Genomic DNA, 17,245 nt, shown 5'->3' with positions numbered 1-17,245 from the left:
ATTTACTACGTTATTTTTCATTTCCTTTTCTTTTCTGTAAAGAATGATGCCTGTGTTTGATCCTTAGCATGATGTACCGTTACTCTGATGCTTTTAAGAGATTTCTGGCAATGCAGTAATTTTTATTACAAGGTTGTTGCATAAAACTCCGTTTAAGGTACTCAATGCCGCTTTAAGGTTCTGAAGTGGCCACTTAAAAACAGCATCTAGAAATCATCCGTAAATTTGACATGCATAAATTAAAAAGTATTCTTTTGTATCAGCATGCAAGGAACCCGAATGTCCATCTCAGTTAACCGTCATTGAGAACTGCAGTTGTGTTAAGATTTAAAAAAATAATAATAATTTACATTGAATTTAAAAAATGATGTATTACTCTTGATATATTTTTTTTAACAGTATGAAAAAAAAATGACCTTCTTTCAGTGATAAATTAAGGCTGGTCAACTATAATTATCTTTTTGTTGTGGTCTTGAGCTATATTTGTGGTTCTGAATTACAGTTAAAACAGTTTTTTTTCTCCTGCAAGTAATCTGTCATGTTGCTGCCTCCAGTCACCAATGATGTCTTACCCTGTTTTTGTGTTACGTTAAATTACACTTAATTAATTGATGATAGAAAATGAGAGCAAGTCACAATTCAATTAGAACGCTGTGAGTGCTGCAGCCTTGCAGCCCCCTTTAGAAACAGGTGACATTTCGACCGAGCACCTTTGGTCTTTTAGGTACTAAAACTCCTTTAAACTTTACTGATCACTTACGGATATCCCCTATCGATATCCTCAGCTATAATATCACACATTGCTATCAAAACTGTTCAAGACCTTTTTACTGTTTGTGCTGCTCTTCAGTCTTTAAACTCCCTGCTCGTGCGTGGAGTTTAGCAGCTGTTGCTGCCCCCCAAAAAAGGGCTCTGACGGTGCAGGCTTTGAGCACAGACCCAATTCCTGATTTCACCGAGGTTCCCCACACTTCACTTGCCTTTATTTGGCCTGGCCAAGCTTCGCGTAAGTAGCAATTGCCAAGAATCTAATGAAGAGACAAAGCTTTTAAAGAAAAGTTGTGTACTTTATCGTTCTGGTCACGAGTACTGAGTCTTCTATGGATTATCTGTCAAATCAGGCATACAAAAGTGGCATAGAAGGGAGTTTTCTGCTTCCGTATGCTCCATTTTTGTGTTGCCTTTAAAGTATTGGACTATAAATGTTTTAATGCAAATTTATCAATGTTATTCTTTTGAAAACTTTCAAGATGATTTTCAAATCAGCTTTGCAAAAGAAGAAATTGCTTTAATGACTTTCCTTTTTTTTCCTTTTTTTATCCTTTTTTAATATTTTATGTTAACTACTTTTCAACTGAAAGTTCTGATGTGAAAGTAATACAGAAGCATGATATTTATTTTATTTAGGTGGACAAGTTAAGTGGTTCTAAATAAAAAAACCCACAATTTGAATAGTTTACATTATTTTTAAAAGCTTTATATTAAGTAACTGCAGGTTCCTGAAGAATTTGCAGCTTCATTGAAGTAGAAAAAATAGATTTAAAACGTATATATGCCTTTTTGCTTTGGGTACAGAGTTGCCATTAGAACGTCTGTTTGCATAACATAACTGTGTTATGTTATCAGGTTTCTCAAGCTCTGAATTTTCTACCATTTACTTACCATCCATTTTCCCCTCTTCCTTTTCTCATTTCTCTTTCCAAATCTTTGGGGTTTCTTTTTTTTCCCCTCTAACCTTTGTCATATGATGAAAATTTAAATCACTTTAATGTGTTTGCTGGGTGGCAAACATGTGAACAAGCATAATCACTGGTGCTCTTTCTGTTCCTTTTTCACATCTTTCCTCCCTTTGTCTCTGCCATATGGGAATGCTGGTTACTCAGCAGGATGTTGAGGTTTTTTTACGTGGGAAGAGTGGTGTCAGAAGTGAAATGGTCAGATATCCCCCACTACGTACAACTTTTTTCTCCATTCATCCTTTTCACTTTTTCCTGTATGCTGCTGGTGGGAGCATGCAATCAGAGAGAAATGCTTGGGGTAGCACAAAATGATGGCAGTAAGAGAAAGGGTATTTGCTTTAAAAATAAAATAAAAATGCAGCAAGACTTGCCGCAGGTGTGTGTTTATGCAGCTTGCTTTTGAATGAGATTTTCAGTGCAGAAATTGCTTGAGGAGCTTAGGGGATTCAGGATTATTTTCTGAGGATTGAACATGAGTTTCTGCTGTTGTCTTAATGTGTTTAAAATCCCAAGACGTTTTTTAAGATTTTTCTGCTTGGAAACATTTCTGTTGACTCTAGGCTTTGTTAAATTGTTCTTAAAGACAAAATCTGAATTTCTGGCCAAAGAGTTTATCTTTGCTGAAAATTTTGCAGTCATTTTTACTTTAATACTCCCTTATTAGTTGTGATACTGGCTGATGTCCATGTCTCAGGTAAAGCTGCAAATCAGCCATGCTGCTGATGCGCTTGACGGTCTAGCTCTTTTGCTTATTTATTTGAGCAGCTCCCATATGTCTGTACAGCTTCAAAAGTCCTGCAGCCCCAGAAGCTTCTACCTGCTGCGTTTACCAGTTCGGAGGCAGCGCTGATCAACCCTCCTGAGGCCTGCTGTGGCTGAATGCAGAGCCAAGCGGGGTGGCCGTGCTCCCTGCCTCTGGAACTGGGAATACTGAAGAGGAGCTTGGAATAGGCGAAGCCACCCCTGGCCAGCTCTGAGCTGCAGCCGGTGATGTCAGGAGGCGTGAGTGCAGCCTGGGTGCACTTTAGCTCTGCTTTGCACCGTTGCACTAACTCAGTTATGGAAACGTGCTGTTTCTTCCTGAGAAATCAAGAGGAATGAAGTTTCCATACTGGTTTTGTGGTTGGATAATGTTAAGAACAAAGGGAGTTTCTCTCCATTCCCTGCCTCAAATTGGAGTGTTTTTAGTGCAACTGATGATAAAGTTTATTCAGTTCCTAGAAAAGTAAGCTCTAGGAGAGTGCAAGGAATTAAATAATGCAAGCCCTGTGGGTTTCTTTGTAAGCATTTAAAGTAAGTTTGAAAGAGCACACGTCCTGCCTAATCAGAAGATATTATCCTGGCTCTCACAGGATCCCAGACTGGTTCAGGTTGGCAGAGACCTCTAGAGATCATCCAGTCCAACCCCCTGCTCCCGCAGGGGTACCCGGAGCCCGGGGCACAGGGCGGCATCCAGGCGGGTTGGGAAGATCTCCAGAGAAGGAGACTCCACAGCCTCCCTGGGCAGCCTGTGCCAGGCTCTCTCGGACGAGCTTTCATTTGCTGCACTAAAGATTTCTTATCTTCTAATTTCTTCTCTTCTGAATTCCTCATAACTGAAACAGCAGCAGCATTTTCTTTCAAATGTGCTTCTGTAGTTTTCATGTTTTATTGTAGTCACCTACACCTTTTGATTGCAAGAGCGCCCAGGGTGTTTAATTAGGTATGAGAGTACATCAAACACCTGCATAAGAGAGTGGTTATGGTGTTCAGGGAGACCAATTCAATAAATTATGGAGCCATTAAAGACTCTGAAGACTGTGCAGTCTGGCTTTGGTGCAGGTGAACTTGTCTGTAGAAATAAAACTTAGTGAAATTAGAGAAGTATTTGCATTTTTTTTATCATTGCTTGATCAGACATTATCATTGTGCACCTGTGTAAAATGATTAAAATGACTAGGTTAATGCCTTGTTCCTAGTTTTATGCTATTAAAGTAATGAACATATGGCTCAACTAATACTTTTTTAATTGAATAAAATAAAAGGACATGTTTATTTTAGGTGGTAACACAGCCAAGTTTAAAAAAAAAAAACCTTAAAGTACCCATAATTAGATAATAGATTAATGTTTAAAGCATCTGAAAACCCTTGTAGATAAGAGCACTTGGATATTCAGCCCATTAGAAATTCAGGTTAGTGCTTCCTGATTTTAGGTGCTACTAGTTTGTATCCTGCATAGGACGTTTTGTGTATATATATATTGATTTACATATATATGTGTGTGTGTGCGCGTTTGTGCGTATATAGATAGATATACACACATATGCGCACACACACATACACATTATATACACACCTGATATACCCTACATATATGGATATTTATTTGGGCCCCTTATGGGTATATAAATTATATCCGCACTTACCAAAAACATTATAATATGCTAGACTAACCTTCATCTTGTTGAAGTCTAAGATACTAGAATATAGTCTTGTGAGGCACAGATCAAGATCGACTTTGCCTTCTCATTCATGATTTGGAGAGAACTGAATCTTCTTGCAACTGCGTTATCTGCCCCAAATGTAAGATTTTGTGTTACTGATTCTTGAAAATTTACTTATATATTATTGTGTAGGTGGTCATCTTAGTAGAATTATCTTTGTCAAGTGGGACCTCCTTTTAAGTTCTGAATGTTACATTTCAAAGAAGTGCAATTTTACAGTGATTCCATAATATCTATGGTTCGTGAATTGAACACTGTGTGTTTTATGTTGAACCGTATGAAGGTGTCAGTCACACGACTCCTTTATCATATGTATTAGTCTTCTCAAAAAATAACATAATTACTTCTTTGCTGAGACTATAATGCTTTTTAATCTGCCTTATTTGGTGAGGTTGCTCACATAATGGTTTCTATTCTAGCTTTTTTAAAGAAAATGGGTTTTTGAGCCCTGTAAGGGGCCTTACAGTGAGATAGGGGAACAGCAGTAGCTTTTATACATAATTTTGTAGGACAGAATCTTGAGAGCTGTAATTGCTAAAATGGATGACATGGCTTACAGAGGAATCTTTTAAAGAGTATTTTTAAAAGAAGTGAAATGGTGAATGTGCTGTTTTCTACCATGTGCTGTTTTCCAGCACTCAGCATTGCTGCAGATAATGGTTTCAGTAACACTTTCCTATTGCTGGCAGTAATTTCATACAACTTGCCCTGGATTTCAAGCGCATAGCTAGAAATGGGAGAAATTTCTCTCTGATTTTGCCAAGAAGGTTAACATTTTGTCTGCCTCACTTAAGATTCAGGCTGACCTTTAGGAGCCAGTTTCTGAAAATCTTTTCTTCCAGTTCAGTCTAACATACCTTTAGAAGCACTGACGAGTATTTATCTCATTTGAAGTCAGCCAATTCTCCTTATTATACCAGACGTGCAGCTTTTTGTCTCCCATTCAGTCCAAATTTGAGCATGGGTTAGTCATGCAATAGGGATTTTTAATCAGAACCCAAATTAGATCCATATTGCTACTCCATGCATTCTGAAAACTTTGCTTTGCTTATAGGATACGGGCTTAGGTTGTGTGTTTACCTGATGTACTTAGAGTTGGATTATGCACTGCCAATACCTTTGAGTTGATCTTTCTATATCCTTTTTTTTTTTTTCTGTAAAAGGGAAATTCTTTGTACTGAGGAAGGATTTGATCCTTTGAAGTCGAAGTGGTTCTATGTGAGCCAATATAGGCAAACCTTTCAGAAGGTGTGTTCATGGCTGAACCTTTGCCTGAAGGCTTTTTTTTCTAGAAAAGCAAGTTTTCCTGCTGGGTGAGCAGGGATAAAACTTGCATACGCTACTCTGCTTTTTTTATTGTTGTAGTTCTGTGCAAATGGCATTTTCAGGTATTTTGGTGGTAAAACTATTGAGCTCTGCATAGTTTATTAATATTAGTGTTTTTACGAGTAGGTTTCAGGGATTTTAGTTGTCCCTCAGGTCCCAATTTTACCCCTTACAAGATCTTGCATAATATCCAGGAACAGGAGAGACTGGGGACATTGGGGTCATTTGAAGCCCCTCCCTCATTTGAAATATTTAGTCTGTGTAGGATTTTGGAGTTGAATTTTTTCAGAGATGATGAGGGAGGGAGCATTAATCGTAGTGCATCATCTTGTAGGATCATTTTCCCGTTATGTGTCTTGCCTCTTGATGACACCACCTTGATTTTTTCTTCATTCATTACAATTTGCATCTTCTGGAGCCCAGAACAACCTGTAGTGCTTAAAAAATATATATATACAAGACATTATATACCCAAACTGATTTATGTGGATCATTCTGCAAGATTATGATGAAAATATTAATTTCAGTTCACATAAAAATTCTGCAGTATCCTGCATTTGGGGTAGACTGTTACATAAATTTCTCTGTAAGACTGAAAATTTCATTTAAATAATTAAGAAAATCAAGCCCTCTCCCAAATCCACTTTTGTGCTGTGGGTTGCTATTAAGGCATCCAGAATGCATCCATGGCTCCTGCCCCTGACCCCCCGAGAGCCACACTGGCATTTAGGCATTTGGCAAATAGGGCACCTACACCTTTGAGGATTTCTTTTTTTTTAACCTCTTTGAAGAAATGTTTACATGTCTGAGCTCAGGTAGCCTAATTGGAAAATCTTATAAATTCTTCTCAAAACTGTTCTGTATTTCTCTGTGAGTCTCAGTTTTTCTTTTTGCAAAGGTGAAGTGAGGCAGTACAGGAACTGAAGACGTGAAGAAAAGGTGGCTTATAGACATTGTGGGTAGGAGATGAAGTGGTGCTACAAACCGAATAAGATAATGGTAAAATTTGTGTGTAACTTCTGTCCTGGTAGCTGTTTCTGTTAATTTAATGCTTTTCGTTCTTGTGGTTCCTGAGCCATAAAAGAAAAAAAAAATGAAGACTACAATGGGTTTTTGACACTGACATTAAAAGGTACTACATAGTAAAGATACAGGTTTTCTGTCCATGTATGGGAGATGCTAGTGCAAGACTGCTTTACTGATTGACAACTGACTTGCTGCCTTTTTTTTTTTTTTTTTTTTTTTTTTTTTTTTTTTTAGATATTGTTCATGAAAATCTAAAAATGGGGTCGGATGGTGAAAGTGACCAAGCTTCTGGAACATCATCTGATGAAGTTCAGTCTCCCACAGGTGTTTGTCTCAGAAACCGGATACACAGGCGAATCTCTATGGAGGTAATTCACTTTTCATGTGAGGAACAGCTAAATTGACAGGAGACTTGGGGATTGCTTTAATTGTCCCATTTGACTGATTGTCTTCCCTTCAATTAACTTTAAACAGGCTGACATATATTTAGTGTGGAGAGCATTATTATGCCATGGCTTAAACTTCCATTTCCATTTGTCACCCAGAAATCTCTCGATCCTCTTTAATTGTTTATGAGTTGTTCCGTTTTGAAAAACTAAGTTCTGAAACCTCAGTTTTTCGGAAGAACTGAAAGTTCAGCATTGGTGTTTGTAATGCATATTTGGTAGAATTCTGCAAGAATTGTTATAGACATTAGTGAATTGAGTCAAGAATATCTTTGCTTCACATTCTGTGCCACTTAGGATATTCAACTTGGGTAGTATTTAGATATTTTCACATAGAGCTGCTTCTAATCTTTGTAAAACAAATGCTGCAGAAGAGATGGTCCTGCCTGCTTCAGCCTTTCTTTCTCTTCCTGTTTTTTCATGAACGGAACCTTACAGGATGGTAAACAAAAGGAGGAAAAGTACCTTTTGAATAACTGTGCACATAATTTCCTTTATTTATGAGTCTCATTACGAATACTAACCACCCTTGTGCTTGCTTTGTTGTCATTTCCCTTGGCAAAGAAAAACAGAACACTTCCCTGCTTCTAGAGTGTGCAAAAGGTATAATTGTATTGGAGCCCCTACATACTGCTCTAGTAGCACGTAGAATTTTGTAGTTGTCGCGTACAACATATGCACTTTGTAAGACTGCAAAATCTTAATTCAAAGTATGATATCAAATAGAGGATTTGGGAAACAGATCTGGATAAGTTACAGTCGAGTGTGCATGCCAAATTTTTTTTTATCTGCGAGGAGTTTAGTTATGCTTGTAATTCCAAGATTCCAAGCATGAAATGCGGGTATGATTCCAAGAATGTGGGAATTAATTGTATGAATTATTTATATCTTTTCTAGCACCTGGGTTTCTGTCATCAAGCTGTCTACATTTGTGTGTTAACCTCAGACTTGAACTAAAGCCTGTTAAAGCTGGACTGTTGGCCCGACTCGCTATGACATTTTTGTAGAAAAATTAAAAAGTCATACAAGATTGTACATCAGAATGTGTGCTAGGGAAACATAAAATCTTCTAAATTATTTTCTTGTTGAGTTTCCCTTTGCTCTTTACCCATTTTCTCTGCCTTGAAATATGCATTTAGACAAGAAAGAAATAAGGAAGTTAATGGTAGATAATGACATTCACAAACTGAAATGAAAATGTGTGGAGTCTTCCGGAGGGGGCTAAGAGCCGGGGTCACGATCTCTTTAGATTAGGTTTTCAGCTCATGAAACTGACAGGAGCTATAAAATAATTAAAAAAAAAAAAAAAAAAAAAGTAGTAATTTTAGGATAAATATGAAATAAAAGCAACTTCTCAGTGGGCTACTTTACATTGTAAAAGAGTTTTAAAATTGCTGCTTCAGAGGCTCTTTTTCTTAGATAACTTTTATCTAAGTTATCTTTGCCCAATGTTAATTTCTTCATTTTTCTCCAAATTTGAAATGTTTGTCCCTGGGATTTGAAATGAACATTATTTCTTTGTTGCTTGGCCCAGCCGGCGAGCAGGGCAGCATTTGGCAGCTGTTTTGCACATGCTGCGAGGACTGTAGTTTTTCTCCGAAGTTGCTTCAGTCTTGGCATGATGACTTCCAAACTAAGGTTTTAAGCTAACATTTGAAAACACTTTCACTTCTCAATTTTAGAATGATATCTTTGATAAATATTTTTAGTTGACGTTCTGTAAGTTTCACTACATAGAAGTGTTTTGTGGGATTTCCGTGGGTTTTTGTTTGGGTTTTTTTTTTTGTGTTTTATTTAACCTATTGGTTTATGTCAGAGGAAAAACCACCTTGGAATAGCCCTTTTTCCTTTTAGGCTTTTGGATATAACCGTATTTTTTGTGCTTCATTTGTCCATAGAATCCTAAAGAAAGTTCTATTTTTATGCAGATTAGCTATACATCCAAAAAAGAAAAAAAATAACATGCTTGCTGAAAATGTGCATGCCAAAAACTTATGACCTCATTGTTGATACTGAATATTAATATTCCAGGGATGTTTTGTATTTCAGAATATACATTTTGACCCAGAATGTGTATCAACAAACACTTTACATGAAGTTGTTAGCAATTTGAATGGTGTGTCGTTCAGCAAGCCTAGCCCCGAGAGGGCCACAGCAACCGTGACGGTTTTTCCTTTGATCAGCACGTGAAGAAGCTGTGAGTGTGGTATGTCTCCAACTCCAGTATCACAAGTCCTTGTCCCTCCCTTTATACTGTAGTAGTTCTTGATCCCTGGTGTCAGTGTGCACCGCAGCGTATCATGAAATAAACCTGTTGCTTTAAATCTGAGCAGGCAGCTTTTCTTATCCAGGGCACTTGAAATATTTCGTTAAGAAATAAACCTCAATCTTTCTAAAGTTTTCCCACACAGACATTATGAAAGCTTTTCTTCTAACGGAGTCTTCTTAGCGATGAAAAGCTAAAATTTTGTAATCCCAAATTGACCCGCTTTAGACAGGAAATAGTCATACTTCCGTGTAGCCTAAATTTGACACAATTTTTAGATAAACAGTTGTACTGCATCAAGAATCCGATCTATAGTCTACAGTCATCTGGGATGAATATTTTCCAGCCTCAGTGGCAACTCTGGAGATAGCAACTTTCAATCGGTTATCGCCACAAATGACATGAAATTCAGGCCAGCATGGTGGGTATGAACAGGGAGGTGATCTGCTCTTGCTTCTGCATTTGACAGCATTGCAGTTCTGGAGTTAGATTCTTTAGAAATTACTAATTTTAGTTGGTATATGTTTGGAACAGAAAAAGAACATACTAGAAGGGAATGATATTGCACAGAAAAAAATAATTTTGCCTATAATTTGCAGGCTATGGATGGTCCATAAAGCACTTGTTTTTTTCTTCTTAAATTCGTGTTATATATGTTTTCATTCAGCAGCTATATTGACAGTAGCTGCAAACATCTACTATGTGAGGAACTTGGCTTCCAACAGCCGTTCTTGTTTAATTACAAATATTTGTAGCATTAATCCTAATGAGCATTCAGTGAATCAGTAAAATTGTTTATCAAAACCTATTTATGTAATCTTTCAAGTGCAAGAAAATATATAGCCTAAGCGTAATTATATATATGTGTGTATGTGTATTTTAAGTGCAGATACTTTCATCATATAATAAGAAACACTTCTCAAGATCATGGAGTTATTTACAGCTTAAAACATTTTCACTTGGATTTGCTGGGAAGAAGACCTGGATAGTAATATACTAATATAAATAGGTTTCAAGCACTAAGTGCTCGTTGGAGGCCTCGTACCCACACCCTGGATACCGGCAGCTTCGTTAGGAACTGCAGCAGATGAGGACAAAGGGGAGGTACAGTCTGTGCAAATGGGAACATCTGTTTTCCCTCCCCCGTAAGCCGTCTCCGTACGGGAACGGGCGTTGGGCCAGAGCTCGCTGTTGCCCAGGCTGTTTCCCAGATCTGCATCCTGAGAATCAGTTCCCGCCATCTGAAGGAGCTTGTGGCGGGTCAAGCCGCTCGCTGCTGGGCGCTGTTCTCCTTCCAGGTGGTTAGCGGCGGGTTCAGCCGTTGTGTTTTCTCTCTCTTGAGCTTAAAAGCAGTGCAAGGAGGTCATTCCAAGCACATGTACCTTTGGAAAGCGATATACTGTAGTTTGGGAATGGGTTTTTGGGCGAGTGCAACACGTTTAGCCGAGTGCTGCAAAGTCCAACAGTCTTGGCTGGCATGGATCAAACGACCTGCATTGCAGCACGTCGTGCCTGCAGGAAGCACTGTTACTGTTCCTGCTATGAGGAAAAGTACCTCAGCTTAGGGAACAAACAGGCTTCTGAACTTGCCTTTTACTAGATTTTGGGGGAATGAGGATAATTTAGTGATGCCTTTTATGTCATTTTGTTAGGGACATCTGTAAGCACCATGCCAAAGGTTTGTACATTTCCCTTGCAGCTTCCTGCGTTCTTTCTGCAAAGCTTCTCGCTTCCCTTTAAAAAGTTAATACACTTTTTATAAAGATGGTCTTAATTTGGAGAGCTTTGTTTCATATGCTTTGTAACTTTTTGGGGGTTCTTCTTTTAAAATTGCCATTAAAAATCATCTGCCCTATTGGCCATGTTTGGCAGTCTGCAAAGCAGAGGAGAAGTTAAGTGCTTGGCTGCAGCTCGTACCCTGTACCTCCATCCTTACTTTTGTGTCCAGGATGTCACAGTGCCAGACTCTTGAATCCCAGAAGTTTTCCTCAGTTACCTGATAGTTGCAGCTTTGTGTTGAGTGTCTTGTGTTAGCAATCATGGCATTAGGAAGAGCTCTCCTGTTAGACTGTTCTGGCTGTGGGCTTCGAGTTTGCCGCTGCCTTCACTGCAGCTTTGCTGGTTTATTTTGGGAGGGGGATCCTAAGTTATCTCTTCTGCTCTTGCTACCCAGAAATAGGAACCTGCAGGAAGGGTCTCAAGAGGCGAGAGTTGATCTTGACTTTCAGGACTCTTGCCTCTTCCATCCAGGCTTCTTACTGTTTGAAGCTGTGTTTTACTGGTAGCATGTTCTGTTGGATGTCTCATCAAATTTATTTTCCAGTGTCCGTTCCCTGCCTCGCTGTTTCTTGTAAGCTAATGATGTGGCATTTTACTATGGGTCAGTTTTCCCTCTGCCTCTCTGAGAGAAATTGGTCAAAATGTGCAGAAACCAACACTTGAAAATCAGGGGGAGGCAGTAAGTGAGGCAGCGCTTGCCTTGGGGGCATCTGTCCCTGCCCAGCACCTACCACGGGGCCAAGCAGCCCTCAGGCCCCGGTCCTGCCGGGCTCACGTTGCAGGCCTAGTGCCTCAGCAGTATCAACACCGAGATACACAATTCAGAGATATTATTTTTTCCTTCTTCTTTTCTGTACCCTCAAAGTTTACTTCATTATAAGCCCTCTGAAGATCAGTGAAATCATTAAAAAAAAAAAAAAAAAAACAAGGATTACAATGCATTTCTGGCATAATTTAACAATTTTTGGTGTATTTATAAGACACTTGACAAAAGTGATATCTCTAGTATTAGAGTCTTATTTATCTTGTTTCAGAATTTTCAAAATTTTCAAAATCTTGGGGAGTATTTTGTTCATTTGGATGGTTGTGAATAGCAGCTTCAGGAATGCAGTTTCTGAATACTGTATTTGTTCTAAAGAATTTCAAACCATCACCTTAAAATTGCTCGAAGAAGTAAAGTAAATTCAAAAATTGAATGTATTGTCTTTGGGGAAAAAAAAAAAAGCAGTTTTTACTCGGATATTTAAATGTCGAAACAGAGTTTAGCATTAAAATTCCTGTTAAAAGCAATTTGGCGATGAAATTAAAAATTTCACATTTTTAGCTGCATACATGAGATAAGTTATCTGTTGAGCTGTGAAGCCCACTTTGTGAATTAAAAATAAAAATGTTATAAACATTCCTGGAAAGTTATTGACAAGTTTACAAGTTTTCTTTTTAGGAGTGTTTCATTGTGCTCAAGTAAATAAAACAAAAGCTAGCTATTTGCACTTCTGGTTTTATTATGTTATTTCATGTGTCTCTTTTTTGAGTGGCCAAAGTGATAACTTTCTAAAATTTCTGGCAGTAAAGTCCTTGCTTTGTTGATTGATGGTAGTAGGTGTAATAGGCCAGGAAAATGTGGCTCCTAAGGCCAAAATAGAGACTAAGACTTTGGCTTCATAGTAATACCCATATTTCCCTGATTACGTTTAGCTCCTCATCTTTTCCTTGCACCCCTACATCTGCAACTGAAAGTTACTTGTTGGGATTGGAGATCGTGGACTCAGTTTGATGACAAAATTCCTGAAAATATTTTGAGTATTTGTGTTTTGACTAGTATATTGGAGGAAAAAAAAATGTCATGATCAAATTGATTAATGAATTCCACGCCTTTTAATTTTTTTTTTTTTTTTTTTTGGAATGAAGAAACCCAGCTTCAAGCCACCTGATTCCAAAAAGACATGTCAGATTGAATACTCGAATCTGATCCTTTCTTGAATTGTGTTGCCCATTGGCAGCCCGTTTAAAGAACAGCCTGGATTTATGGAGTGAAAACTAGCAGTGATCTGTTCCAGATGGGGCTTAAAATTGTATTTTCAGTACTGCTACTTGTAGTAGAAGAATAGGTTCTTTGTCACTTTTCTCAAATTGAATAGAATTGTAATTGATTTATTGTGATTTAATACTTTCAGTAACATGAAAACGTAACATTTGGGTGTAGAAACAGTACATAACATTGAGGTACAAACTATTCTACAGAGGAAGGAAAAATTCCATTTTCTGCATCAGGACGGATTGGTTACACCTGCTTGAGCATTGCAGTGTGAGCTGCACTGCAGCACTGAGCGTTTCTTGCAGCCTGGAATCAGATAAGTGGGAGCTTTTTCTAGGTACTTTCTTTTTCTTTCCTTTTTTTTTTTTCTTTGACATGTATTTTTATGCAGTTTTTGTCCACACTATGCTGTGGAACTAGAACATAAATGCGAGCCTGTTTGAGATATTTTGTGTTCGTATGCTTACTCTCTGCAGGTTCACAACAAATGGTGGTGCCTCAATTTTATTATCTGTATTAAGGACATATTTAGGAGATTTCATGCCTATTGGCTTCTCATGTCTTCTGATTTAGGACATTTTACATGTGAAGATATGAGTAACTACAGAAAAATATCTCAGTGGGCTGTTTGTCATCTCATGGTACATTAGAAAAGAAATGCCCTGATACATGTACATACGATACGTGTACACATACACACGTCGCCTGGTTTTGAATACCTAAAGGAGAACAGGCATAAATAACTCTGTCCAGCTGCAAAAACAGTGGGTTTGGTTAAAATCACCAAGTCTTGTTTTGAGTCTTGTTTAAAAGGATGTGAAAAAAACTGATGCTGAGTTTGTATAGATATCTTACAGTGGATGTGTGAGCTTGTGTTTTGTGTCAGGGCTTTGGAGGTCTCCGAAACTGCGGTGCTGCAACCAAACAACAGACTTCTCTATAAATATGTTCTGTGATTTGAGGTTGTTCCTTTCTATTTGCTTTTGCCTCCAGCAACCTTGTAATATGTCAGAATTCTTTAGAGGATCCAGTTGGCTTTAAGTATGCTAACTTGGTCATTTGACAAAAATGCACTGAAATTTGATAAGGCAGCCTTCAGAAAACATCTCCATATGATACCTGATACAAAAATGGCACAGTAAGTACATGCATTTAAGGCTGTATATGCCTGTGTTAAATTCTCATAGGCATATCCAGTTGTTTTTCAAATTATTTTCATGTTATTAAGTAACACATAACATACATTCTTATTTAAAATATGTGAAGGAAGTATAAGATTTCTGGGGCAGGCCTGCCACGGAGTTGAACGGTGTTGCACAGAGGGTTGAGATGCGGCTTTTAAGGTCTCGTTAAGTGTTGTGCCGGGGACAAAAGCACGACGGCTTGTTAGGCAACAGCTCGTGGTTGCAGCTGACACGTCCCTGGTGCTCGCTGAAACCAGTGAGAAAGCCAGGGCAGGCCCGTGCTTACACAAGGGAGCAAATTGTTTTCATCTGATCTGTAGTGGGCTGTTCGGGCTGTCAAGAGGATGACTTCAGACTTGGCAGTCGTTTTGCTCGGTGATGATGTTACAGGACTTTGGGGGCGGCAGAGAAGAATGTTGCCCCTGCAAAGACGAGTTCTGGAGGGAAGAGGAGCCCTAGCTCTGCCTGCTGGCACAGACTGTGCGTGAAGGTGGTCAGCAGTGACCAGGGGCAAGGAGGCTGCAAGGGCCATCCCAGCCTCACGCCGCCGCTGGCACCCAGGCCGGCAGCTCCCCAGAGCGCGGCCCCGGGTGCCCCGCGCTGCGCGAGCAGCCCACGCCGCCCCGGGCCGCAGGGGCAGAGCTCGGTGTCCCCGCGTTGCTGGAACCCGAGCGCGACGGCTCGTGTGGCCGCGGGCCGGGCACTGCTGCCCTTTGGGGCCGTCGGACGCTCTGCTGCGCGGCCTGACACGGCCGGAGGTTGAGGCTGTGTCAGTCGGTGTCGCCTGTTCTTTCCTTCTGATTTTTCTGACTGCTTGCTTAGTTCTACAGGACTGCGAGAAACAGTCTTGCAGCTAAAAAGATCAGTAGCATTTGCAGCCCGATAGATACAGGGAAGGCAGATTTATTTCTGCTACTCCAGGAAGAAAGCAGCAGTCTGTAAACTGGCCCGCTAGTGAATGATAAAAATGAAAGGAATCTCAGTTTTACTTCTTCCCCCCTTGATAGATTGCTGCTGATACATTAGCATAGTGAGGCCTCAATGCAGAACCGCCTCCACCGATTCTTCACCGGAGCGTTTCCCGGGTCTGTACTGGTTTTGTCTGTTCTTGATTACTGCCCTTCTGTTTTGTGCAAAGCGTCAGTGTTTATTGTCCAAATATGCATTGCATGAGTCAGTGACTTGTGTCATCAGAAGACAGACTTAAAAGTCTGTTATGCAAAATTGCTTTTTTTTCTGTAGTATATTTAATCTGTAGAGTTCAAACATTGTATATCCTGAATAAATATCTTCTTTGTTTTACACACGGATTTACTAAAGTGTATAGTGCAAAATACCAATGGTGAATGGAGTAAAGTGACAAGAAGTTGTTCTTAGTAATCACTTCAACACTTAAAAAGTGAACAGATAAAAAGAATAGATACATTTTGTGCAAGTACATTTTTGACAGGATTTTGGAAAGGAGTGAATTTGGATCTGTTAACTAGAAATTAGACTTTTTGGAAAGTCTCATCCCATGGCACTAAAGAATATTTTGTGGGCCCAGATGACCAGACAGAAAGAGGAGTATGTAGCAAGTTTGTCTTAAGGAGAACAGGAGAGCAGACCTGGGCGAGTAGGAAAAAAAGATCAATTTATAGAATTGGATGGGAAAGCACAATGTGGTAACAAAATGCTAGTGCCAAACCCTTGTGAAGGGTCTGCTGTGGGTGGCAAATGAAGATGTTGATACTCCCAGGGGTATTTTGGGATGTCCAAAGGGCACAAAAAGGTGAAGAAGTCAAAATACAGACTTTTTTTTTTTTACTTCTAAATATATGTGAAACAACACAAGCTATTTTGTGTTTAGAGTTGGAAGATGTATTCGTTTACTTATAATGCTAAATTACTTCACTCATAGAACCTGCAGGATTTAAGCTGGAAAACCTGCCCGAGTTTTTCTTGCCCCAAATTAGTTTGTGATGTTGCTGTGGGATACATGTGAAGTTCCAGCAGGTCAGTTGGGTGCTAGCCACATCAAAGAAACGGCTTGACAAAGTGCAGATTTTTCCAGAGCATTTGCTATAGCTAATGTTAGAAAGAAATAATAAAGATTAGAACAAGTCGAGATTTCGTTTTTATCTCCGTAGACAAGAAACTGATATTAGAGTCACAAGTGCTTTCATTTTTATCTCCAGCCGCACAGAGTGGAACACATGTTATTCTGGCTTCAGACAAGCTGTAAAAATAGCGTATGTTTCTTTGCCCCTGATAAAACAAGATTACACGTTAAGCATTAGACATGAGGAGAGAAAAAATGTGTTCTTGAAAATATGAGGGAAGAAGGGGCCACCTGAGCATTCTGATTGCCTCGCAGAGCTGCTGGTGCTTGAATATATTCTGCAGAACGTGGCTTGGAAGTGGATCAAAAAAGAAGTTTGTTAAGCAGCCCAGTTAGCTGCAGGCAGCAGGGCTTGTAACAGTGCTGCGTCCCCTGAACATCTTGATTTATCTCGTGGCAAGCTGGCCCTAAAGAGAGCCGTTAAAGAGTCGGGTTGGAAAATGTCACCAATTCACAAGATTTCTTCCACAAATTAAATTTATTTTTTCCAAATGATATCTGAAATAATATACAGAAAAATGCTATTGCTTGGTTTGTTAGGTGGTTTGTTTTAGGTGAGGTGTTTTATGTTCCTGAAAAAAAAGAATGTTTTGCTTTTCAGTAAACCTTTGGTTGTTTCAGTTGTGAAGAAATGAACCTAGATTCGCTCTGTGTAGATGAGGGAATATCGTGCATATGTAAAGAGTCCACCTGTGGTGTTTAAAAACTAATACATAAAATAATTTAGTAAATTCTAATTTCCCAACTTAAATATGAAGCAAAGTTTCTAAAAGATACATAGAGAGATGCAAAATTGATTCCTGTGTTAAAACTGGATGTTTAACTGTGTAGTATTGGCAAGGCCAAAATCTTAATTATCA

At 39.0% G+C, this 17,245-nt stretch overlaps 1 protein-coding gene across 1 annotated transcript in view; it reads left to right on the top strand.

Annotated features, from left to right (window-relative positions):
- Positions 1-17,245, top strand: part of CDK17 (cyclin dependent kinase 17) — a 51,148-nt gene that overhangs the window by 14,361 nt on the left and 19,542 nt on the right. The window contains exon 3 of the mRNA XM_026053453.1: positions 6,809-6,942. Within this exon, the coding sequence (XP_025909238.1) occupies positions 6,809-6,942 (134 nt within the window). The remainder of the gene's footprint in view (positions 1-6,808; positions 6,943-17,245) is intronic.

The sequence above is a fragment of the Nothoprocta perdicaria genome, unplaced genomic scaffold (genome assembly GCF_003342845.1).
Source record: "Nothoprocta perdicaria isolate Ctin4 unplaced genomic scaffold, notPer1 scaffold_116, whole genome shotgun sequence".
In the NCBI taxonomy this organism is placed as follows: Eukaryota; Metazoa; Chordata; class Aves; order Tinamiformes; family Tinamidae; genus Nothoprocta; species Nothoprocta perdicaria.
This window is presented reverse-complemented; position numbering and strand designations above follow the sequence as displayed.